The sequence below is a fragment of the Sorghum bicolor genome, chromosome 1 (assembly GCF_000003195.3).
Source record: "Sorghum bicolor cultivar BTx623 chromosome 1, Sorghum_bicolor_NCBIv3, whole genome shotgun sequence".
NCBI lineage: Eukaryota > Viridiplantae > Streptophyta > Magnoliopsida > Poales > Poaceae > Sorghum > Sorghum bicolor.
In genome coordinates, this window is record NC_012870.2 from 1,715,896 (window position 1) to 1,741,630 (window position 25,735).

At 45.0% G+C, this 25,735-nt stretch overlaps 2 protein-coding genes and 1 pseudogene across 2 annotated transcripts; 1 reads left to right on the forward strand and 2 right to left on the reverse strand.

Annotated features, from left to right (window-relative positions):
• LOC8079660 lies at window positions 2,371-5,284 on the forward strand. The gene is made up of 8 exons (XM_002463518.2): window positions 2,371-2,572; window positions 2,813-2,902; window positions 3,529-3,588; window positions 3,779-3,818; window positions 3,910-4,003; window positions 4,518-4,577; window positions 4,650-4,741; window positions 4,871-5,284. Exons 1-8 carry the CDS (start codon window positions 2,430-2,432, stop codon window positions 4,958-4,960), a joined length of 669 nt encoding a protein of 222 aa, XP_002463563.1. The 5' UTR covers window positions 2,371-2,429; the 3' UTR covers window positions 4,961-5,284.
• LOC8080183 (nicotinate phosphoribosyltransferase 1) lies at window positions 13,735-21,936 on the reverse strand. Its single transcript, XM_002466090.2, has 15 exons — window positions 21,677-21,936; window positions 21,016-21,160; window positions 20,708-20,827; window positions 20,448-20,582; window positions 20,306-20,367; window positions 19,887-19,962; window positions 19,099-19,200; window positions 18,811-18,927; window positions 18,170-18,228; window positions 15,776-15,950; window positions 15,280-15,414; window positions 15,094-15,192; window positions 14,798-14,906; window positions 14,275-14,387; window positions 13,735-14,175 (listed from the first exon to the last, which is right to left on the reverse strand). Exons 1-15 carry the CDS (start codon window positions 21,823-21,825, stop codon window positions 14,098-14,100), a joined length of 1,674 nt encoding a protein of 557 aa, XP_002466135.1. The 5' UTR covers window positions 21,826-21,936; the 3' UTR covers window positions 13,735-14,097.
• Window positions 22,251-23,889, reverse strand: LOC8080184 (annotated as a pseudogene).

Here is a 25,735-nt window from a genome sequence, read left to right on the forward strand (position 1 = left end):
CATTTCTCGAGACACGCCAGCCCTGTTGGATGGACTCCTTGCTCTGGCAGAGAATGAAGCACAGATGGATTTGTTCCTTTCGTCAAGTTAGACAGTGAGGATACGAATCATCCAGAAGCTCGCCAGCAACCCTCCGCCGGTGGACCCCTAGAACACCTTCCTTCTAATGCATGTAGCAATGGCGCAGTAGTTCCACTGACAGTAGTTGCACTGACAGTGTAGAACCTTTTGCTGGAGATGAGGGCCAATGCTTTTGGTTTAGGGTTGTATGTTGTAGTGCGTACGTGTGTGTGGTTTTATTTCTTTCTTTTCAAGAACTATGAACTCTATGTTGTCATTTGTTTGGAAAGACCTTTGAATGTACTAATTTGTTTGATCACCAATCTTTGTTGCATTATGAATTTGTATGTGCTACTATGCTACTTTTGGGCCATTCTGGTAACCTTGAATGTGTTGTACCATGTGCTGACTAGTCTGTGCTGTAATTGTGGCAGGCTAAGATTTCTTGGTATGATGCACGAAGGGAGGAGTTGCTGCAGCAGTTGGAGAAGGAAGAAGATGAGTTGCTGGATGAGATGATGGAAGATGCTGAGGAGGATGAGTTCATCTTTGGTATGTACCAATATGCAATGCACATAGACAAGTACATGTGTAGAGCTGACTATAGAGTTCCTAAAATGAGTGGCATTGAATGGGTTCATGCTAAGACGGCCAGTGAGAAGTCATGTTACAACATGTTTAGAATGACCCCTACAATGTTCTTTACCTTGCATGAGCTTTTATGTGCTAAGTACGGTCTGAAATCGACTACCAAGTCGACTTCTTTTGAGGCTCTAGGCATGTTCTTGTGGATGGTTGGGGCACCACAGTCTGTTAGGCAAGCTGAGGACAGATTTGAGAGGTCTTTGGGGACTGTGTCAAAAATGTTCAACAGAGTCTTGAATAGCCTTGTGCAGCTAGCAGCAGACATCATTAAGCCAGTTGACCCAGAGTTTAGAACACTGCATCCAAGGCTTACAAATCCTAGGTTTTATCCACATTTCAAGGACTGCATAGGGGCCATAGATGGAACTCATGTCCAATGTGTAGTGCCAAATGACATGTTTGTTCAGCACTTGTGCCGCAAGGGAATCACTACACAAAATGTCATGGCTTGTTGTGACTTCGACATGAGGTTCACCTTTGTGAATGTTGGTTGGCCTGGATCTGTTCATGACATGAGAGTGTTCAATGACTCGACAACAACATATAGCGCTGTGTTCCCACATCCACCTCAAGGTACTGACTATTTCATACACATGACTGATTCTAATACTTGATGACACTGTGCCTAACTGATTGTCTGTTGATGCAGGGAAATACTATCTCGTGGACTCGGCCTATGCGAACAAGCAGGGGTACCTAGCTCCTTACAAAGGCAACAAGTACCATCTGCAGGAGTTCCGTGACGGGTCCGAGCCACAAGGTAAAGAGGAAATCTTCAATTATGCACACTCTAGCCTTAGAAATGTTATTGAGCGGGCATTTGGAGTTTTGAAAATGAAGTGGCGCATGTTGCAAAAGATCCCTCCATACGCACCTCACAAGCAATCCAAAATAATTGTTGCATGTATGGCCCTACATAATTTTATGAGAAGCAATGACATAGCAGATAAGCACTTCCATAGGTGTGACAATAATGAGAACTATGTGCCGCGACAAGCGTATGAGAATCAGCCACCTCCTGAGGTTGTCGAAGATGGTCCAAACCCGATGGCTGCATTCCGTGATTCGCTTGCTTATGCTATGGCAACTGGTTCGTAAAACTGTTGTGATTGTTCACATGTTTGTTTATTTCATTATTGCGGTTTGTGAGTATTTTTTTACGACAGTTTTGAATTCATGCGAGTATCTGTGAATGTTTGAGGACATATATGAGCTGTGATGTTTACTGTAACATTGTTGAGCCCATTATGTGGTTGTAATAGGAAATAAAAGTTGTAATAGGATGATCACAGTTTTTTTTAATAAAGTGTGCATGAACATTGCCTGTGATTTTGTCTATGCTTCAATCTATGCTTGTTGTGCATGTGCATGGGGTTGCATGGCAACCATTTAATGCAGCTGCATGACTTGCAGTTTTGCAAAATTTTTTGGTAAGTAAACAGGAAAACCAAAATACAAAATGTCAGTATTTTGGTGTGCTGCACATTCTGTTTGGGATTTTACAATTTTGCAAAAAAGTTCAGGAACTAAACAAGGCCTGACTTGGGCCGCCACTCCCTAAATTCGCTAGGCCCAACGCCTCCCTCCAGTCTCTTCCCCGTCCAGTCCCTTGACCCAGCGTCGATTTCAAAACCCGCGAAACCAAGCACGGCGTCACGAGTCACGACCGCACCAACCCCAGAGGCGGCAAAGGCGGTCTCTCTCGGGCCCGGGCACTAGCGGCGATGTCGGCGGCGGCGAAGGCCAAGGCCAAGGCGAGCGGCGGCAAGCGGGCCGCGGCGTCGAAGGACCCCGCCGAGGCGCTCGTCTCAGACAAGAGGCGGCGGGAGCGCGGTGGCATGGACGACTCCGACCACGAGTTCGACAGGTGCCTTGCCTTGCCTGCTCCTCCCCCCTCGCCTATCGTGTTCGCTGCTTTGGATTCGCCGCGGTCCGGGAGCGAGGCCGTTGGTTCGAATCGGGGCGGCGAAGCGAGGGTTTTCGTTCCTAGTAACTGCGCCTCCGTTCCGTGACAATTTTTTTGGGGGGAACTTTAGCGCTATTGATCGATTCCTCTCTACACATTTCATGATCCCGGGCGTGCTTTCAATGTGATTGGTGGAGGCAGTGACATGAAGGAGATCGTCACGCTGCTGAAGCAAATCAAGGACAAGGCCCACAAGGACGGCCAGAAGAAGACCGAGCAGGCCATTTCCAGGTGATTACGGTCTCCATCCCCGCGCATCCACCTAGCATTTTGGTACTAGTAGCGACTGTTCTGTCAGTGTACGTAATACAGCAGTGTTTTACATAATACAGCGTTTTGGTCAGATGTTTGTGTGTGCAACTGTTCTGTTTGCTCCAATAGTCCAATCCAATCGAGGGAGATTTGGTGTGGTTTGGTGCATGGCAAGCAGCACATCTGGTTAAAATCTGCAGATTTTACACAAAACGTCTGATTGACATCTGATGTAGTACTCTACTATGGAAGACATGTGTTGGTGATACTCGCTGTGTTGTGTCTGATTTGTGCACTTCAGATGGCTGTGCTTCATACACAGTTTAGCAGGGCACCTCTCATGGGTGTCAAGTTGTTTGCCAATTCCTGGGTGCTTTAGTGAATCACTGGTTGTTGTAGTTCACAACTAGAGAGTTTGTTGTCCCTTGGTCTCATGCTAAAGGGAGCACTATTACTGACTGAAGTGAATCCACCTATGGTGTCTGGCAAGTAGATTGAGACTGGAGTTCATGAACAATGGCATCATGGAATCTTATGTCTGGATGTTGTACTCGTTGCAGGGAGCTATCTTGAGTACATTGCTAACAAGTTTTGGTATCTTTCAGCGTGGCAACAGAGATTCAGACTATGGTACAAGACACCAAGACTAGGCTTGAGAAGGAAAGGTGAGCAAATAACTAATCCATATCACCAGCCTTCCAGTGACTTCACTAGAGAAATACATTAGCTCCTGCAGCGAAATCTGATGTGCTCCTTTTTAGTTGTAGCTAGAACTGAAACAGGTTCTTGGTAATAAATACTGTGAACACCCTGAATGGAATGTGCCCCTGACAATTGTTTTATGTGCGTGCACAGGCAGAGTTTTCTGAAAGCATTGTCAAAGACTTCAAAAGAGGTCTGGAATTGTACTTGATGCTTCAATGTGCTTCTGGTTACTAATCTGATCAGATTTTGGTTAATGGAAGATTCGTTTATATGTTATGCAGTGCGAAGGTTTGTTGAAGAATGAGTACACCAAATTTCAAGCAACACATGACAAGTTCTGCAAAGACAAAGCTGCACACATACAGAATTTCAAAGGTACGCCAGATAAGAGCTAAGCTGACACCTATTGTGATATGCTGACATGCTGTATTGTTATCATCTAGCATATCTTTATCTAGCTCATGTCATGCTCGAGCAGGTCTGGTACCATCCTTAGTTTGTTCATCATGAATATGACACATTTAGATCATGACTCCAGATATTCTGTGTCCACAATTGAGTTGTGCTGTTTGCCTATTTTTTTAATTATATGACCAGAGGAATTCTATAGGCAAGCTCACCTAAGGAAGCTCCAGTGTACGCATATGCTTAATCTGCTAGCAGTTTTGCAGCTAGTAAATGCAATCATATAGCCTGTGTTGTACCTATGCTGTCACACACTCACACTTTCCTATAATTCATGATTTAGAAGGGATAATATGTTAATGTGAAATCACCCATTGAGCACTGTGCTGTGCCTATATTGCCTCACTTTCCTCTTCACTGAGGTAGTTGTTGTCATCAGTTATCATCATTTTTAATTGACCTATCTATGTACTGTTTTCTGCAGACCTGTTCTCAAAGTTTGAAGATGATAAAGAGAAATTGCTTGTGCAGTATGAACTGCAGAGTAAGTAGTAGATGGCTAGTTCCTTCAGTTGTGTTTATGAGTTTGCTGCTTTGACATGCTGCCTTTTAACAGGGAAGAAGGAGAAGGCTACTCTATCTGAACTTGAGAAAACATTTTCAGAGAAGATAGCAAATGCAGAAGAATCCCTGAAGAAGATGAAGCAGGTAAATGTCACAACATGCATGATTTTCACATTGCTGATCTCATCACCATGCATCGTTACTGTGACTAAACTTTGCATGGTTTATTAACCATAATAATCAGTTCACTAATTATGCATTCATGCTTGACAGGACGACAAATCAATCCACATCCTTCGCAAGTCCATTGGCTCATTTCTGAGTGGCGACCCAGATGATCAGTCTGGTCAAGATGATGACTGAAGCTGCTGTCACCAAATGGTTTCTAGTTTGAGATCTATGTGGATAATATGTTATTGGAGAATATATATCATCAGTGCATAGGGGAGGCAAAGATACATATAGGGAGTTGATAGTTTGTGACTGCACAACTCGTGTGCTTAGTTTTCATTGGCTCGGGCTGTGATGTTATGGAGAATGATTGCATTATTAATTTGGTGGATTTTAGTACTCTACAGCAAGAGGTTTAGATTGTGCTAGGTTGGAAAGGCATTATCTAGTTGCACCATTGCAAGTGCTATACTTGGCCGGGACGCTTTACAATTTGGTCAGCATCTGCTCTCCTCATGCCACAGCCCACTGCAAACCAAGTTCTCCTTTATCAATATTCAGTAATAAAATATATACGAAAATTTGCAAATTCACTAAAGCATACATGTCATTGCAAATTCATATGTTTTTGAAGGAATGCAAAAGCAAAAGAACAGGAGATTTACACACACATACTTCACCGGCAAAACAAAAAAAAAAGGTTGAGATCGTCGTCAATCCACGTGTCTTGAAGTTGTGGTGGTAGCATCTCCTGTATCAATATTCAGTAAAACATATACAGTATACATGTCATTGCAAATTCACATGTTTTTGAAGGAATGCAGAAGCAAAAGAACATGATATTTACACACACATACTTCACCGGGAAATAAGAAAAGGTTGAGATCGTTGTCAATTGTCAATTCCACATGTCTTGAAGTGGTTGCATCTCCTGTACTGTGGCTTGCAAGCAACCGGTTGTTCAGTTCAGGCACACGTTGCGATAGAGGCAGCGGCCTGTTCGTCGGGTCCATGCACGTCGACCATGGCTGCCTTGGAGCACGCCTTGCACTGGAGGCACCACCGGCCGACGCACACCATGGACGTGTACCGCTCTCCGCACCCGGGGCACTTGGCGGGGCACTGGAACACCTGCCGCCCCGGCGCGGCCGGAGGCTTCTTTTCCGTCGGCGGCTTCGTCTGCCACGGCGTGTTGAGCCACGCGGGGCAGCGGGCGCACCTCATGCCTTCCCGCCGCTCCCGGCGCCCGACCATGCCGCGGAACTCGTTCTTGCAGGAGGGGCAGTAGATGAGGATGGGCTCGCGCGGCTCCTGCACCGGCGGCTGCATCATCATCAGCACCGTCACCTTCGGCCGCGGAGGCCGGCCGGGCTGGGCAGCGGCGGCCGCCGGAGGCGGGGGAGTGCTCGTGTCCCGGTCCGCCGGTCTGGAGCGGGAGGGGGCGGGCCGCGGTGGCGAGAGGGCTTCATCGTGTGCCTCCCGCAGAAGCCTGAAGGCGCTCTCGGCGGCGGCGCAGTGGGTCTTGTCCGGGTGCACGAGGAGCGACAGCCGCCGGAACTGCTTCTTGACGGCGTCCTGCGTGGCGGCGTCGGCGCCGGGGCCTATGCTGAGGATCGCGCGCCAGCCGCCGGCGCCGCCGTCCGCGGTGGCGTTGGCGTGGACCTTGTATGCCGCGATCGCGTTGTCCACGTCCGGGAGCGACGGGCAGAGCCGCTTCGCGTTCTCGGCCATTTTGTGCGCGTCGACGATTTTGCCGGCGAGGAAGAGCTCCTCCTTTCTTCCTCGCGTTACACACCGCCATGTGGGAGTCTGCTGGATTGGATTGGATTGGTCTGGAGATGGACGCAGCCTGCTTTGTGCATGGCCAGGGAAATATATAGCTGCCTGTTCATCAGTTGGACTCCGATTGGAGTCGGCGTTTTCGTCTCCGCGCGCCGCGCGTTCCAGTCGGAGTCGAGTCCGAATTGCCCTGGAAACACTGGGCTCCGCTCCGGAATCGCCGCGGTCTATCGTACTAGCCTTTTGTCTTTGTCATTATATAATTCAAAATTATTTTTACGTGAGGAAGCTAATGAATGTTTTTAGCAAATTTGATCAAAACTATGAATGTTTAACTCGGTACTTTTATATTGTAATTTTTTCGGACCGGAGTGTGTTTTTGTCATCTGATGGAGTAGGTTACGAGCAACTAAAGTAATAATAATAGTATCAGTTTGTATGTAATGTGCCAATACTTTTACGGTGTAACTGGTTAGCACAACACGCTAAAGAAGCGGTTGACTGATTTTTGTTTGTATGTAATGTGACACCTTTTCAATTTTCTTTTCTCATCGCATACTCTCACTGCCTTGGAGAAAGTGTACATGTAGATTCCCCTCCTCCCCCCTCCTAAGAGCCTATTATTTGCCTTTTTTTTCTTGCTTGTATATTAGGCCAGTTTTAGCCTAATATATAATCCCTCGATTTTCACTTTTTTAACCAATCCCTCGATTCCAAATTATATATACATCACTTTAATTTATAATTCAAATATATAACACTTCTACCAACTTTTCTTATTAGAAAATATATCAACATCTACAAGTTTATATATATGCACTATCAAACCTATTTTATGAAGGATTGAGTGCAACTGATTTGAAGGTCTAGGTATTGCTAAGTTTCTTTATAAGCTTGGTCAAAACTACATAAGATTGACTTAGGACACAACAAAGTGAACTATGATTCAGGATGAATATAGGTAGATGGCATTCAACTCTACCTCTAGGATAGAATTAGTGTTATTATTAAGCCATCCAAATTCGTCACCATTGGCACGAAGCATTGAATTATTTTATTTTAAAAAAAAATACATTAGTGTTAGCTACTTAGCTTCATATTACTCCCTCCAATAATACAAATAAGGAATTAATAAATACTAGCAAAAGTACCCGCGTGTTGCAACTGGAGAAGTCATGGAGAGTTTTGATATCTATATTGTTTTGTCTTGAAAGCTATTGTTTTTATTGCACCCGAAGCTATGCTCACACACGCACACGCACACCGCACCCATGCACACACGCCCGCACGCGCGCGCACACACACCGCACACGTTTTCTCTTCCACTTTCAATTATAGCATCAAAAAATCAACAAATATAACTCCAATAAATTTACATAGTGTACAAAATTTCATCATACAATTTTGTTAATTAATGTGGAAACATAATACCCTCCTTTTTTACTTTACTTTTTTTCTTTTTCTCATCCTTATCTGCTAGATCAAACTCGAGTGGCCTCATTCACTCGCACCCTGTGGCTTCCCACTTTGGCTAACTGAAGCCTTGCAAATGCGACCATGAAGCCCTAATGGTTTGACGGTCATGGCACCATGGCGCCCATGGGGTCGCGACGTGAGCATGCTCTGGTACTTCCATGCTTTGCCATTCTGACAGCCTGTCGAGTCTATGAGACAGAGCCCCGATAGTTGCACACGCCAACAACTGCACAGCCTCGCCCGCGTCACCGTCTTCTATCTCCTCGACCTCACCTTGTGTCGTTACTGTCGCACATCCTCGCCTCGGTCTCACTCACACGCTGTCTCATCAAGTTTTGCCCGACCTCGACATGGTCTCCAAGCCTTGTGCCATCGTCGTTTCGGCCACGACATATTTTCGTGCCACCTTGTTTGACTTGATAGGGTGTCGTTCTTATATATAGTTTAATCGGTTGTTAAACACTTTTGGGGTCAGGGTGCCTGGGGGCACGAGGCTGTGGTCGCCAATCGCGTCGGTCGCTAGCTATGGGCGCGCGGCCATCGGGGGACGTGCTCAGCTCCGAGTCATGTACGTCGGCGAGTGCGCCTCTGAAGTGGGGCTAGAGGTGGAAGGCTGCAACTCCCTCCAAAATGACCAAAGCCCTTGGCCCATCGCTGAGGGGGCGGGGCCACCTAGGGGCGTGGGGTTGTGGGCGCTAGTTGTGTCGGTCGTCGGGGGTGCGCTCGGCTCGGAGCCACGTATGGCGGCATCCTCGGTCGCCGGAGGCGCGTTCGGCTCCGAGTCACGTACGCACAGGTTATGTCTGCCGGGCGCAGCGTCCGCTAGGGGCATGGGGTTGCGGCCCCCGGTTGCGTTGGGCACCAGGGGCATGTGGCCGCGGGGGGGGGGGGGCATGTGTCCACAGAGGGGTGCAAGGCTGCCTCCGCCAGACACGCCGGCCACTGGGAGGGCAAGGGGCACCCGTCGAGATGTGTGGGGTTGTGTCCGCCGGACGCCGAGGGGCCGGGGCCGCTGAGGGGCGCGCGGATGCAGCCGCCAAGAGGTGCGTTGCTGTAGCTGCCGATCATGCGGCCACCGGGGTGCGCGGGGTCGTCTCCGTTGGGCACGGCGGCCGCGAAGACAGTTTTTTTTTTGCCCTTAAGGCATATGGTCTCACTCTCCTATCCATTGAATTCACATTGAAAAATGTACAACACACATTCCAATACAGTTTTACACTGAGATATATGGCGGCCGCCCTCTGTGCTCTACGCTAGCAGCACCAAATGAGTAGGACAAGTGACCCTACACCTAGTCCAATCCCAAGTAGTATCCCTACGAGCTCCCACCAATGACCGGTGTCCATCATGATCGGGTTCCTGCCACCTCTTCCTCGACGTATCCTCTCTCACAGTACTGGGCTTTGTGAGGCCCTGTTTAGTTACTCCCCAAATTTTTTTCATCCATCCCATCGAATCTTTGGACAAATACATGAAACATTAAATGTAGATAAAAAAATAAACTAATTACACAGTTTGGTTGAAAATCGCGAGACGAATTTTTAAGCCTAATTACTCCATGATTAGCCTTAAGTGCTACAGTAACCCACATATGCTAATGATAGATTAATTATACTTAATAGATTTGTCTTGCAGTTTAATTTGTTTTTTTATTAGTTTCTAAAAACCCTTCTCGACATCCTTCCGACACATCCGATGTGACAACCAAAATTTTTTTCTCCACCATCTAAACAGGGCCTTAGTTTATAAAATTTTTCATATTTCTTATCGCATCGAATCTTACGGCAAATGTATGCAACATTAAATATAGATAAAAAAATAAATAATTACATAATTTATCTATAATTTACGAGGCGAATCTTTTGAGCCTACTGAGACTGTATACTTTTGTTTTCGTCTATATTTAATGCTTCATGCATGTGTCACAAGATTTGATGTGATAAGAAATCTTAAATTTTTTTTGGTTTTTGGGTGAACTAAACAAGGCCTAAGGATGCCTTGGTTCTTTGTGAAGCTCTGTAAAGAGTATCAAACATTGAGGTTCTATTTGGTTTCCCTTATATCAGTTCCTGTTTTTTTTCCTCTGAAATTATTATTAAAAATTAATACTCCTGGTTTTTTTAGGCCTTGTAGTTCCCAAAAAATTTTGCAAAATTTTTCATATTTCCCGTCACATCAAATCTTTAGACACATGCATGAAGTATTAAATATAGACAAAAATAAAAACTAATTGCACAGTTTGGTCGGAATTGACGAGACGAATCTTTTGAGCCTAGTTAGTCCATGATTGGACAATATTTGTCAAATACAAACGAAAGTGCTACAGTATCGTTTTTTCAAAAAATTTTGGAACTAAACAAGGCCTTACTTGTCTGGAAACTTTTGCTATACATATTAGGAATATATACTCTTTATTTCTGAACGTCCATTCTAAATGTTTAGTTTTTTCTCTCTTTAACTTTGGGTGCTAACCTTGCCTGTTCTGGTACTTGTTTCAGCGGATTGTGTTTCCAGGAGCAGCTGGAGCATACAGAGTTTCGCAGCTTCTCGTTGTGGGGTTTGCAGCTCCGTGGACAGATGACCTGTTTCAGTACCAACGACATCCCATCATCTCTTTGGGGGATCGACGAAACATGAGTAGAAAAAAAAAAAGCAACTCACAATTGTCATAGAAGCCAGGTGTCCTGCTCAACCAAGTTCTCCCCAGGATCAACACTGACGAGTAATGTGAGAGACTCGAGCAGTGGCGGAGCCAGAATTTTAAACTTGGGTATTCCTACTTTCACAAAGTTAATTTATAGGTTGAAAATATAGTCAATTATACTGCAAGTTAGCAACTTTAAACTAATATTTGCTTTCTAGAATATAGACTTCTAATTGAAATGCTAGTTTTTTTACATGTTTTGAGCTCAAATGTGCAAAATACTATATATTATAGCATTATACATTTATATATATAAGTGTATACACATATTTACGTAGAAGTGTACCAAAATAGTTGGGTATTCCTGTGAATACCGGGGAATACCCCTAGATCCGCCACTGGACTCGAGACAAGTAAGCAGAAGATCACATTATTTAACGACTTACAATCTCAACCATGGCACTTCACGATTTGCACATGCTTCCTTGAATTTTTAAGAACAAACAAGCAAATCAGTGATTCAGTGGCATGCTTGTATTGTAGCAGCAAGCAATATAATGCATCATAGTCGCAAACAAACCTTCACCATCCCACAAAGTCTTGGTCCAAGAAAAGCTTTTCATGCAGTTGCAAATTAAAGGATGATGCATGATAGAGTCGACGTCGTCGTTCGTCTAGCCGGCGGCGGCGCCACACCTGCAAGAGACACACACATGCACAGTCCCGTACGTATTCTTTGCAATGCAACAAGGAGGAGAGGCTTCAGAAAGCGATGGCCCGGTGGCGGTCGTACACGGCCTTGAGTTCCGAACAAATTTCGGATTTCGCAACTGTAATACTTTCGTTTTTATTTGACAAATATTATTTAATTATGAACTAACTATGATCAAAAGATTCGTCTCGCGATTTACAGACAAACTGTGTAATTAGTTTTTATTTTCATCTATATTTAATGCTTCATGCATGGGCCGCAAGATTTGATGCGACCTAGAATCTTAAAATTTTTTTGGATTTCCGGGCTAAACAAGGCCGTAGACGAAGACGTCGTAGGAGCAGGCCTGGCACCTGAGCTTGCACAACCCACGGGACACCAGCGACGAGAAGGTCGTTTTGCACCGGGAGCACTCGGTGCGGCACGTGAACTTCACCCGATCGTCATCGTCACGTTGCCGCCGCGGCGGTGGCTCGGCGGCGCTGCCTGCCGGGGGCGGGTCTGAGGCACCCTCCGCCTGGCTCTCCCGCGGCGGCGGCGGCGGCGGATTGAAGGCAGTGCCGCACGAATGGCACCTGCCGCCGGGCGTGCCGTGGCGGCCGCCTCCCGCGGCGGGCTCCGAGCTGCAGTGCCCGCAGTAGGCGGTGCCCTTTTCGCGGGCGTAGCTCGACCGCCACGCGCTGAAGTTGGCCGAGGATGCCGACGAGAAGGGCGGCGGCGGCGGCGTGTAGCCGTACGACGACCAGGTGCGCTCGGGCGGCGGCTTGTAGCGGAAGTGCGACGACCACCAGTCGCGGCCGGGCGCTCTGGGCGGCGGCGAGCTGCCGAAGAACGAGGACCACCAGTCAGGGTCTGGCGCTCCGGCCGGCGGCGAGCTGCCGAAGAACGAGGACCACCAGTCAGGGTCTGGCGCTCCGGCCGGCGGCGGCCTGGGCTTGGCGCCGGTGCCGAGGCCGGGATCGGGGACGGTTCCTGGAGGGTGGCGAGCGGAGAGCACCTCCCACGCCCGCTGGAGCAGCTTGAACGCGCCGTCGGCGGCCGCCGAGCGGTTCTTGTCCGGGTGCAGGACGAGGCAGAGGCGCCTGTACCGCTTCTTGATGGCGTCGTGGTCGTGCGCGACCGTCTCCGGCTGGCCGACGCTGAGAACCGCGTACCAGCAGTTCCTCTCGCCGCGGGCGGCGGCGTGGACCTCGTATGCGGCGAGGGCGCTCTGCAGGGCAGGGAGCGACGCCAAGTGCCTCTTGGCGTTCCGGGACACGCGGAGCGCGCCGTCTAGATCGCCGGCGAGGAAGCGCTCCTCCGCGTATCTGAAGGCTTTCTCCGCCTTCTCCGTGCCGGTCGCCATGAGAGAGTCAGAGCCGGCGACCGATGGGACTCGGCGTCGACGAAACGAGATATATCGGGCAAAAGGCGCGGCCAGTCCGACTCGAACTTGCGTGATCGCAATCTACGCGGAGGCAGCCCAAGTCGGCGCTTTCATGATGAGTCGATGAGCTACCGTCTCGGACTGGCGCAATATTGTTTGGTTAAGCACGTTGAAGTTTAATAAATATTGTATTAGTAATTTCTAGGCCAAACATTTATCTCCAAAAGAATCGATTTCTGTAGATAAACGGTCCACCGATCCATATTTAGTCTCTCTCGTAATCTGATCCATCAGTACGCAAGATATAGAAAGAACATTATCCCTAAATTGCATGTTGGAGACCAGGCTATCACTCACAAAGCATGAGGATAAGGCTGTTTTTATGACAATCTCATCGCGACTGAGTGTGCTAGAGAGAGTACTGTTAATCTAGACACCCTTGGCCAGTCCCAGCTTTGATCTTGAAGCTTTAGGGTTTGTTTGGCACAGCTCAACTTCACTAGTAAAGTTGTTTTTTTAGAAAATAGCTTCATGAGTGACTTTCTAGATGAAGCTGAGCTGTTTTGGAGAAAGTGTTTGGCAAAATAGCTTCACCAACTACTTCATGCATAGTTAAGAGAGAGAAATGAGAGAGAAGCTGCAATAAGCTACTTTTTTTCCAGCTTCATCCAACTTATGTCTTTGTGAGAGAAGGAAAAAAATAGCTTCACCCATAAAGTTGTTTTGGAAATAAGTGTTTGCCAAAAAAAACAGCTCACAACAGCTCATGAAGCTGTTGTGAGCTGTACCAAACAGGCCCTTAGAGTTGCCTTTTTCTGAGGAATTAGGCCTTGTTTGGATGTAGTCGGATTCGCATCAATCCACATGTATTGGGTGGATTAGAGTGAAACTTGAACTAAATTCCACCCCAATTCACTCCAACACATGTGGATTGAGGTGAATCCGACAACATCCAAACAAGACCTTAAGGAGATGCCACCTGATAAGGCTATAATATTACTTATGTGAATTTGCTTTGATATTTCAACACAAAAGTAATTTTGTCTCAAATTCTGTGATTGCTCCTCATCACATTTAAAGAGTCATACAACTCAGTATGGTATGGGTATCCTCTTGATTCCCAGTACGTAACGCTTCGGCTTCGGTTTTCACAGATACACCACCAACACATCCTCACATTTTACCGAAGCACATCGATGGTAAAACAAACGCAGGAATTGCACCGACGGCAACAGTTTATTATTAGGATCAGAAATTTGTCCGACGGCAACAGTTTATTAGGACCTCCCATATGAGAGGAGCAGGTTATTAGAGTTAGGTTTGGGCTCTGACCCTACCGCCACCTCATTTCTTCATTGCAGTTCTCCAACAGGTGCTTCGTTGAGCCACAGGAAATGGATGAAGTCATACAGCTTAGTACTCACGCTTACCTGTTCAGGTACAACGATGCATGATAAAATATGAGCTCGATCAAATTGTCTTAGCTTGTGACATTAATAGCATCCAGATCAAGAGTAAGATTAGACTACCTTGTAAGGTGTTGGGTTCAGCCGCCTCATATGGTCTGGTCTCATTCGGTCCAGATGGTGAATACACCGAGTCCTAATCTCATGGATGGATGGAAGCACCTCCCGTGGATTCGCTTCACCAATTAATAACACAACACATGTTGACATCAATGGCTCGCAGCTTAAATACTTGAACAATTTTATTATCCATCTAACAATTTGAACTAAACCAGGACACACATTTAACTGATGAAAGTGATAATTCCTACAGCTCTTGCGATATGGCTGTTATGATAGCAGCGCATAATCCCTATTGCCAGAAACCTTATTCTATATTTGGCTCTGGTGATTAGCATCATACGTGCAGTAACAATAAGTTATATTAGGTAATGCCAATACTAGCAGCACATCATAGTCTATGTGTATTGTAAATATGTTTCATGAAAGACAACTAGCATGGTCAATGGAACATGCATGCACAAGCCACAAGGGGCAAATAAGGTTACAAACACTATGCAGAAGTAACTCAGGTGGGAGTTCATACATGAAGTTCCAGGCCAGTAGCACCTCAATAATTCCTCAACATGCTGCGGAACAACATATGCTCTCTTTGATTCATTGAAAGGGTGCCGACACAGGAGCCTTTCACCAATCTATAAACAAATGGTAAATCATAAAACCCACCAGCTGTTTCAGATTTCGTAAAAAAGTAACTATGGCATACAAAATCACAACTGAAAGAAAGAACATGTAGGTGCCATGTAGCCTAGAACTTTGAAGTGATTTTTTTATGCAAGCTCACCGTTTGTATTTTTAAGCATTAACATGGATATTGTTTACCTTTGGACCTGGCTCATCTTCTCCAGTCATTATATCAACCAATGGATATCCTTCTTTGCCATACAATCTGTAGCATTTTTTCTTACATGGTATCGATACCTGGAGCAGACAACTAAGTTCTCGGTCTGTTTGGATGCATAGAAGATAGCTAACTTGTTTCTGCTATGAAGTAATAAGCATACATACCTTTGAGACATCTTCAGAAAGCTTAATGCGAGGCTGTTTGTTAATCTCAACTAATTTGAATACACAACCAAGTGCAGCTTGTGCATAGCATGTAACTAGGTTGGTGCCAATACCAAATGCATCTACCTCATGGCCCTACACAAAAATATGACAATAATCATGCATAGATTGTAGTGACATGATAAATGTAATTAATGCGAGCACACATGTATTTATCACGGCCTTGTACATTTTAACCTGCTTGCACAGCCATGTGTTGTGTTGAATTCATCATAACAAAGAATTAAACAGAGATTCCCACTAGCCAGTTAACTGCTACCAGGTATTTAGCACAAATAATTCATTTAATAATATCTGATCATTGGATCACACATATCATTAGCACAAATTTACACATGTCAGAAATTACAATATACATAATTTCTAAACCTGTTCTACAAGAGAGATTTCTACATGCTACAATGTCAACCATTTTGGATGGTACTATACGGATTACCTGCTTGTTCAGGGCATCTATAGTTTCTTCATTAAGGTCATTGCTTGCTGTGATTCTTGTTTTCTCAAAACCAACAACTCCAAATTCTTTTTCAATTGCACGGAAGAACTTGCGGGTCTCAATGGACAGGTATGCTAAATCACCAGAGTCCAACCTAATTCCGACTGCCTTATACCTGCAATGAAAACTTCTGTAAGTACCAGTGGCAAATGCTTATCACTGATGTTTTCTTTGGAACACTTAACAATCACTAATAGATCAATGAAGTATCTGTGACGTCACATACTTCTGCTCAAATTGCATATTTGACAATACTAACTCGAATTTGCCATTTATAAAAGCATGAATTGTAAATATGAAACTGGTCAGCTCCATCATGCTGTGGCATGACAAAGTTGCCCCTATCCGCATGTCTGTCCTCTGCTTGGTGTCTGCTCCATCTGACAATATCAATAGTCAGCCGGGCCCCCTAAGCTCTTGACGGCCCATGGCCAATTCCTGTGCTTGAGACCTCCCACCCACCAACAGCCTCTCTGGCTCCTGCTGAGCTTGTATGCCATGGCATTGTTGTATGCCACCCACTGCACAGTTTCATACTTACGGACAAACACAGCCGAGATCGAAACCAATGAAGACGAACTGCTCTACAGATCTACCCTAGGAGCAAGCTAACTGATGCACAAAGGGAGCAATTGGGATGAACAAAGCCATGGCTTGAGCAAACCAAACAGGAACTTGAGTCACACAAGACAATAAACCCGACAGTGGTGGCTTGTGAGCTCATAGTGTAGTGCTGCACTTGGTGCGGACAGGGAACAGGATCCCAACAGCGGTGCTTCAAGACCATAAAAAAACTTGAGTAAAATTCACTTGTCAAATCTTGAGTTATAGCAAGTTGCTAATTTATTTAGCAAAAGAAAAAAGGATGTGTCTCCAATAAGTTGCTATTCTCACTTGGTAAAAATAGAGGATGACAGATGGGACCCGCTCACTTGGTAGAAGAATATGTGTCTCCAACAAGTTGCGTTCGGGATAGCAACTTGGGATAGCAACTTGACAAATCTCGGCAGTAGAAACCTCTGATAGCAACTTGGGAAATTTAGCAAGTTGAGATAAGGAGTTGTTGGAGGAGGATTTTTATGCTTTTAGCAAATTTGGTAGGATAGCATGTTGAAATAACAAGTTGTTGGAGATGCTCTAAAACCGAATATAATGGAAGGTGCTCCCGTTGAATTATTGAAAGGCAACCCGTTTTGGAGGTTGGAAGGTCAGGATGTGTAGAAGACATCCAGGGGGCATCATAAAATGGAGGCCAGCAGAAGAGCTCATTGACTACGTTGATAACTGGCACATAAGTTCAGATAGCTCAGGTCTGTGTGGTTGGGAGGCCTAGCTCAGGTGGATTGGTGGCTAGGAACAGGGAGCTGCAGAAGGTTCAATGGCTTGTAGAGGACAGCGACGATGTGTGGTAGCAGCCATGCATGGTGGGATGAGAGGGGCAGAGGTTGGGGGTACTTGGGTCATTTGAACAGTGTCAAGTGAATTGGGCAATCCAGTTGCAGTTCACGCCTTGCCGATAGACCGGGACTTCCAATTGTAAATTGGGTAATTGGGTTACTTGAGCAGTGTCAAGTGAATTGGGCAATCCAGTGGCAGTTCACACTTTGCCGATAGACCGGGACTTCCAATCATAAATTTATAATTTGAGTTTTTATAGCGGCAGATCGAATTTTTAGTCAGACTTATCAAGTACAATAAATAATTTTTAGAATCATTTGTTACTGAAATATATATAAAAAATAGACCAACCTAGGAGGAACAAGGTGGCATTTTATTAATATTAAGAAGGAAATGGCACCCAAATTAGCCTTTTTAGACGAGGACTTGAACCTAAGTGGTCTGGGTATACATCCACACCCTCAACCAACCGAGCTAGCTCAACTTCCTTGTTGCTGAAATATCAAAGCAACTAATACTCACATGCAAACCTGGAGTCTCCTAATACACATGAGATGCATTTCTAGAGTAACCAAAAAAATGCACTTAGGGTAGCAGATTCGTAAAGCAAAGAGCCAAGAGAGCAAGTGCTGGTGTTGGTTCTTATGCCCAAAATGCTTGTTAGGGAGAAAAAATCTTGCTAATTAGTGTTACATATCAGTATATCACAATAAAAGTCCCTGATTATTCCTAAATATTCATGCCATCACTTCTAGGTAAGTTAGGCAACAATGAACCTCAAAACTGGAGCTTGAGTAAAATGGAAGGGCTAATGAAAAGACAAGTTTATGAAAGTGCAATTGAACTTTATAAAGGAGGCAACCACAAAGTTTTACTTGTGCTCGTTGAGAAAAGGAAAACCAAGAGTATTAAGGAGACGAGCTCAGACAAAATTACCCCATATCATTGAGGGCCAAAGCAACAGCACAGAAGTTTGGCACTCCACTTCTCATGACCTAGCAGTGGCATGGATTAAAATATCAGATATGCTCAGATAGAAGTTGATGTGCTAATTCTATCAAGGTCATCCCTAAACATTCACTATCTCATGAGTAATCCACTATCTCTAGTAATCCTAAGCTGGATATAAATAATAATAACTAGCAGGTCAGAATATATGCACTATGCAGGTTAGATGCCCATAATATATCCATCAGAGACTAAGAAAGCAAATGAAAATGCCTTGGTTTTGGTTGCAGGATATCGGGAACTGAGCCTAGCTTAGTTGTATACCCCCCCCCCCCCCCCCCCCCCAATAGCCAGTTTCAAGTTCTCTTCAACTTGAATTTGGGTGCCTTTTTTTATTAACAATTTCACAGCTCCTCCTAGGTTGGTCGAGCTTCCTTTTTTGGTTTTTTTCTACCTTTTGATATTTTTTTTCTCGAACTATGCAGGAGAGCTGCATGTCATTTCAAGAATCATTATGGTGTCTGCAATGTTTATCCAGCCCAGGGGAAAAAGCATTAAACAGAAGAAACATTATTTTGCACATGCCACAGAAAACATAAAGACACAATTGCTGACAAAGATCAACTTACATCATATGTGTCAACCAAGGCCAGGAAGGAATTTGGAAATGCCAGTGCATATGACGTGAATGCAGCCAACTCACTTTGGCTCGTTTCTCCAAAGGTACCATGCAATGAACTAGATTCCTGAGAATAACAAATTATAGATCTTGACTAGAAAAGTTGAAAACAAATTACTAAGTACCAGGAGTTTTGTAACTTGCAAGAAGAAAAGGAATAAGTGCACATGAAATATCTAATTCAGCATCCTTTTCCAAAGCTGAGTAGGTAATAATTAATCTGTAACATGAGCAGCACCTGAATCCTGATCAGCCAATTCTGCACCAGAGAGACAAAGTCTTCACATTTCTTTGAACCATCAGAACTAGTAAGTGCTTTGTTGGTAATTTCATCAAGACCCTGCAAAACGATACTAAGTTAGAGCAGAAGTCCACTGGGAATGATCAGAATAGATTTAGCTCTCATCCAGAACAAAAATATGAATCACATAGTTGCAAAGTTCATAGCGTAATATCTCATTGCCCACTTTAGCATTTGATCCCTGAGTGCACCTTCAGACCTTCTACATTTACATCACGGACAAATTTCAAAATATCCAATCCTGAAACGTCTTTGTTGGGTGAACACTATGCATGCTAGACTTAACAGGAAAACCTCAAAATGTACAAGACAAGATCCCTATCTTCATTATATACTTCACCCATCACCCCACATTATTATCTGATTGAATATTAGGGGGTAGCAGTGGCACCTGACAAACCATCTGGGTTATCAAATGCAATCCAACTAGAAATTGTTTTGCTAAATATGCAAACTAACAGATTCATCATTTCTCAAGCTATGAAATAGTAGTTTAATCCTATAATTGTGCAAACGAGAAACAGAGGAACTATGGAACAAAGCATGCTTGCACTATCTGAACCTGATAAACAAGTATGTACATTACTAAACATTGGATCTAACTACAAAGAAAAGAACAGTTGGAATACGACTAATGTTCAATGTTTCTCAGAAAACTCCCAAAAATGACAGTAAATTTAATCATTCACAAAGCAAGATTGGAATACCAAGAAGTCACCACTAACCATGAAGGAGCTCACAAATGCATGTGAATGAGTCCCACGTATTGGTATCCCAAACAATCTTCCTGCTGCAACATTGCTGTTCAGGTAGATATCATATATTATGATGGTGAAATCAGACTTTCCTTCCAAGTAAATTTGTAAAATAATCTTCTAGCATTGCAAGATCAAGTATACCTACTCAGTTGGAAAAATATGTCACCTCGACATTCTATATGTTACTATTCTAGAGGGTTCATTTAGATTGCATCAGTACCATAAACAGTCAAACCTAGGCAGACAAATACCCAGAAGAGCGCAGAAAATAGCCAATTTAAGCTATGAACGAGTCCAAAAAAGAAAAACTCAAAAGGCTAGATAGAGTCAGAGCATATAGTATTCTATAACTACAGCACTGTGTTCATTGAGTGAACAACGCAGACCTTGTTGCATCAAAGCCTCCCATATAACAATATCTTGATGCACTGATTCCTCCATCAGGCCCCTGATAGATGAGTATTTATAGGTCTAACATACAAAGGTTAATGGATGAGCAAGCAAAACAGAATGAAAAGTAAGACCCACTTGAGCCCGTCGAAGTCCAAATTCAAGTAAATTCTTTGACTTTCCAGCTACAAGTCGGTGTCTTGCCGCATTTGTGGTAACCAGAGAAGCATAGTTGACCAGACTTAGAAATGGAGTTTCAAGAAGCTGGACAACCTGGCACAAAAATCGCAATCTCAATGTATGGGAAAACTGAAATATCAATACAAGTTAAAAATGTGTCGATCTACATCAGCTACTGTTGTGAAGCTTCTACACGCTAACTTACTCCTGGTACTTACAGCAACAGGTCCTTCAATTCTCATCAGTGGAACTTTAGGGAACACAACATAACCCTCGGGTATGGCATAAACCTCCACATCTGAGCAGTCAATCGAACGGAGGTACTCAAAGAAGCCATCCTACAAAAAGAGCGGTGACTTGGAAGCATACATTAGTTGGTTGCCAGAAGACAGGAAAGAACCATTATTATAATATGAAAAGGGCACAGTTGAGCTGCTAATGAAAACAAAAAATGTTCTTCAACTGTACATCATGCAGAATTTCCCATAACATGATCCAGTTTTTTCAACAAGACTAGCAAACCCACCTCACATGTAGGCATGACAGATCGCAGAAATTTGATTTCATCCTCCGTGAACTTGAAGTTAGCAATGAACCTTATACATTCCTCGAGGCCACCAAAGATGGTGAACTCACCGCCAAATGGACTTTTCCGGAAGTAGAGATCAAAACTGAAACAATTTCAGTTCGCAATAAGTACAGGTGCAAGAGAGTAAAACATAACTAGAAGACCGATACAAACAGAAGAAGTGTGACGCTGATTTACACACTTGCTAAACTACCCTGCATTGTACCAAGTACCACCTAGATAAAGCACTTGGCCTAGTGCAAACGGTTTTCCATTGCAAACATCTTAGTAAAACATACTGAAATGAAACTACCGAGAAGAGCCCAAATCTGCTCAAGAGTTTAGCAGACCACAATTATCACAGTAGCCCAGCCTCTCGCACGATTTCACAAAAAAAAAAGTAGAAAAATAATTCCAAAACACTACCCAGTGACGTCTAATTCGAGGCGGGACCATATCTATCATCATTCATCCCCTCCTCACTGGCCTAACAAATCGACCGCTACTCCGCCGGAGGTCAAGTGTAAACTGACACAACAAATCGAGGGACAGGACAGAGGAGACAAAGGGAGCATGGGAGAGTTAGGGGTGGGGAGGGAGCAGGGGGCTCAGGGCTAACACTGCGCGGTCGAGGTGCTTGCCGGCCTTCCAGTAGGCGTAGGCCATGGTGAACTGGTAGAGGTCGGTGAGCAGCGGCGTCACCATGGGGTTCGTCGGGCGCGGTACCCCGCCGCCGCCGTGGCTGGCGTCCCCGTTCGCCGCCGCCATGTGTTGTTTTTTTTACCCTTACTGTGGCGCGCGTCTCGTGCTCCTGTGATGGAGAGGAACGGAGGAACCGAGAGTAAAGCAGGGGAAGAGGAGTGGTGGTGGTGCCGGCTACGGTGGCGGCTCCTGGAAACCTTTTGAGCCGAAACCGAAAGCGAAAAAAGGCCGAGATCGCGACGACGCGGACACGTGGCGCCCCCACTTTTACTGACGGGCCTGGTTGGCGTATGGAGAACGCGAATCACGACTGGGGGTGATTCCCTGGACCGGATACCAAAATAGAAAAAAAAATCTGCTAGAAACTCCTACTTTAAAATCACAAAACTTAACAAAATGGCAGTAATAAAAAAATTTGAGACTTAGATTCTGTTAGTATCTCATTCCCTTACAGATACTGTTCTACATAATAGACTTATCCACAGAAGAAAACGAAGTTAAGGATAATCTTCAGTCATGTGCTAGGCAGAAGATGAAACCAGCAAATTGTGCATTAAATATCCAGAATAAGCCAAACACAGCTCCTTCCTTAATAGCTGTAACTTAACCTTGGACTATGACCAATCAGTGATCACTAGTGGTTATATAGCAGAAATCAGAATTGAGAACAGGATTAGCATGAGTTGCAGTTCCAACATCCACCTAAACCACAGAATGAGATGTTTACATTGCACTCTACAGGGAGCACTAGCTGCAGCATAGGCATCGGCAAGGCCAGGAACAGAGTCCTTGTGACAGTCGATGAACTTTGATTTGAAAGTCTCTTCTGTATAATTCACTAATTGGAAAAGGTTCATATCGCTATCCAGAAATCCCTTTTCCTGCAGCACTTTCATGACATGATGCCGGGGCACTAGCCGCTTCTCCAAGCTGAATGCCAGCAGGATAGGCCTTTGCACAATATACGTGGCTCCATCGCAGCCTCATTGATCAGGAACTCAATCTTGCGAAGAAAAGTGGCATCAGATAATCCTAGTATCTGTGGCATCTTGGACACTGCAATGGAAACTTCAGACTCAGAACAACCAAGAGTCCTCTTCAAGAACTCAAGCTTGGCAGCAACCTTCTCTTTGGAAAGACTGGAGATAACAGCCACTGCATGCCTAAACAACCGGGAAGTAGGAGGCACCCCAAGTTCTTCTGCCCGGAGCAAAAACTCCTTCACGCGTTCCGGTTTGAAGGTAAGCACCCACGATTTGGTTAAACATAGCTGAGCAATGTCCTGTACTCCCCACTGACGAAACAAAGCTACGTTGGGCTTGATTATCTTCTCAAGGCCCACCGTGAAGGTAAGCACCCAGGATTGGGCTTGACGAAACAAAGCTACGTTGGGCTTGATTATCCTCTTTGCGACCAGCAGGACCCGATCGAACAAGCCGAATAAGGAGATGAAGAACTCAACCTTGGGAGCGACATCGCAGATGCTGAGAGCGTGTGAGGCGACCATGAGGAAGCGAGTGATCTGGGGAGTAGACAGACCAACGCGGTCACGGAGATGAAGAAGGCGGGGAGCGAGGTTCTTGGCGGAAGTGCGGAGGAGGAGCGGTTCCGCGGAGACGACGGCTGCGATGTCGGCGCGGGAGAGGCCAGCGCTGTAGAGCAGGTCGAGGATGGCATCGGGGTTGGAGGCGGTGGCTGGAGAAGTCCTTTTTGTATAGTAAGGAAAGCTTTCTTGGACACCTGGCGATCTCTGCTAACAACCATGCAACCGAGGGCAAGATGGACATTTCTCCTGCCTGGTCCCACATGTTAGAGCTGCAAACGGTAGAAAATAAACAGAATGACGCACGGGTGTAGACGAAGATGAAGTTGGACATACAGGTACCAACGAATTTTTTAGGGGCATAGAGGTTCGACCCATCTTTTATAATGGCTTTTAGGTAGAAAGCTCTCGGGGCGAGGCCGCAGGCGGCGACGAGGTAGTCCTCGAGGGAGAAGGGTGCGGGTAAGGTGGTGGAGGTGGAGAGGAGGAGGTGGCAGTAGCACGCGCGAGGGGGGGGGGCGGATCGGGGAGGGTAGCGAGGAGGCAGCGCGGAGCAGAGGGAGGAGGCGATTCCGGAGGCACAACATGGCGACAACGAAGGGGAGGGATGGACGGATGGTGTTGTGCTGGGCTCCTGGGAGAAGGAGGCTGTGTGGGTTTGGAATTCTAGGCCGCCAAACGGGCACATGAATTGGGCCGGATGGACCGGGCCATCAAAATCGAAGGAGAGTTGACGAGCCGCAGCGACCACAATTTGCGTGTGCTACGAATCCATCTTCAGTTCCCATGTCTTGTAGCACATGCAGTCTCAACAGTTTCCCATTGTTGTTGATGTCTCCCTCTCGGTGGGTAGCTGTCACAAATCGCCCTGTTGTGCTTTCCTAGCCCAACTCAACTCTGTCACGCTTTGTGTATCTCTTTTTCCCAGAGCGACCGCTGGCATCAATCTAGTAGTGTGATCACAAAAACATACAAGGTGAGTAATGATGCTAATCACTTCGCACGGCCTCATGCTTTATGAAGCATTTAGGTCGAATACTCATTTTAGTCTCTCAACTGTCGCTTGAGGTTTAGTCTTCATCTCTGAAGTTTCAAAACGATTTTTTAGGTCTTTAAAATTTATTTTTAAGCTCAGTTTTTTTTCCGAGATCGGGCCATTCACCCATTTTTCTTTAAGCTCAGTTTCATCCCAGGACTATCAAAAGTGACCATTTCAAGTGACAAACCTTGAATTTTGGCCTCAATTTTATCCATGAACTACTAAAGTACACCTTTCAGTCCTCAAGCTTTTCTTTTCAGCTCAACTTTATCCCTAGTCCTACATGGAACGCATGATGGCAAAAGGCACTGATCAAGACAAGTCAAGATGGGGCTAGATGATATTGGGGTGACCCAATAGCTGTATTACTCAAGCAGTAGATCAGTATTACTTTTGAGTAGCAGCACATTCTAAGTAACTGGCCAAGCAGTGGCTAAACTCACATTGAAGTAGTTTGAGAATGAGGATAACAAGTCTGTGTCTACTGATCGCCACTCCAGCTACACGGACGATGATAATCAGGAATTCACCAAGCCGTCCAAGCAATCTCATAGAAATCCTGACCAGCATTGTGGTCTGTTGATTGCCTCATGTTGCACTTCTAAAAATGCATTTTTTCCTCTTCTGGTGGCTCCAACCAAAAATTAAACCTTCAGCATTCCATTAGGAACGTGGGTGATAACAACTACATTGCACTTTGAACGCAGTTATGCCAGATGGCTGCAGGTTTACAAACAATCTCTTAAGTTGGACTCTTGTCTCCTTTGCTTTAGCAATGGAACACAAGTTTGATAGTGATGACTGTCACCTTGATCTCACTGAGTTAACAACATTGAGGAAAATTGGCACAGTGAAAGATTATGCCACACTCCCTGCCCTTTTCGAAGGTTCTTTGAAAAAAGAAGATTATGCCACATGTTTTGAGGCCTTGCTGTTTCAAGTGCATGAACATCAATCCCTACGGATCAATCTAGCAATCAACATATATGATGGGCTTTTCTTTGTATCTCATCTCACTGAATGATGAATAGCTTTTGAGGCCTTGTTGTTTCAAGTGTGCATGCACAACAACAAATATGATGACCTTTTCTTTGTATCTCATCTGACTGAATGATGAATGAAATTAAGGATGATATATACTAGGGCTATAGTGAAAGCACATGTAGAACTGACAGTGGATAAAGCATTTATCATTGCCAAAATTCAGCAGAGCCTGTTGGAGAGAACCAAAAGTACAGGTCCTCGGAAATATGCACCTTTTAATAGAACTGCCCAATAAGCACCCAAGTACAACCAGAAACCCCAACCACATATTGGCAATCTCTAGAAAGAAAGGCAACTCATGCTTTAATAGTTAATGATCTGGATCAGCCACTATCTGATGATATCTTGAA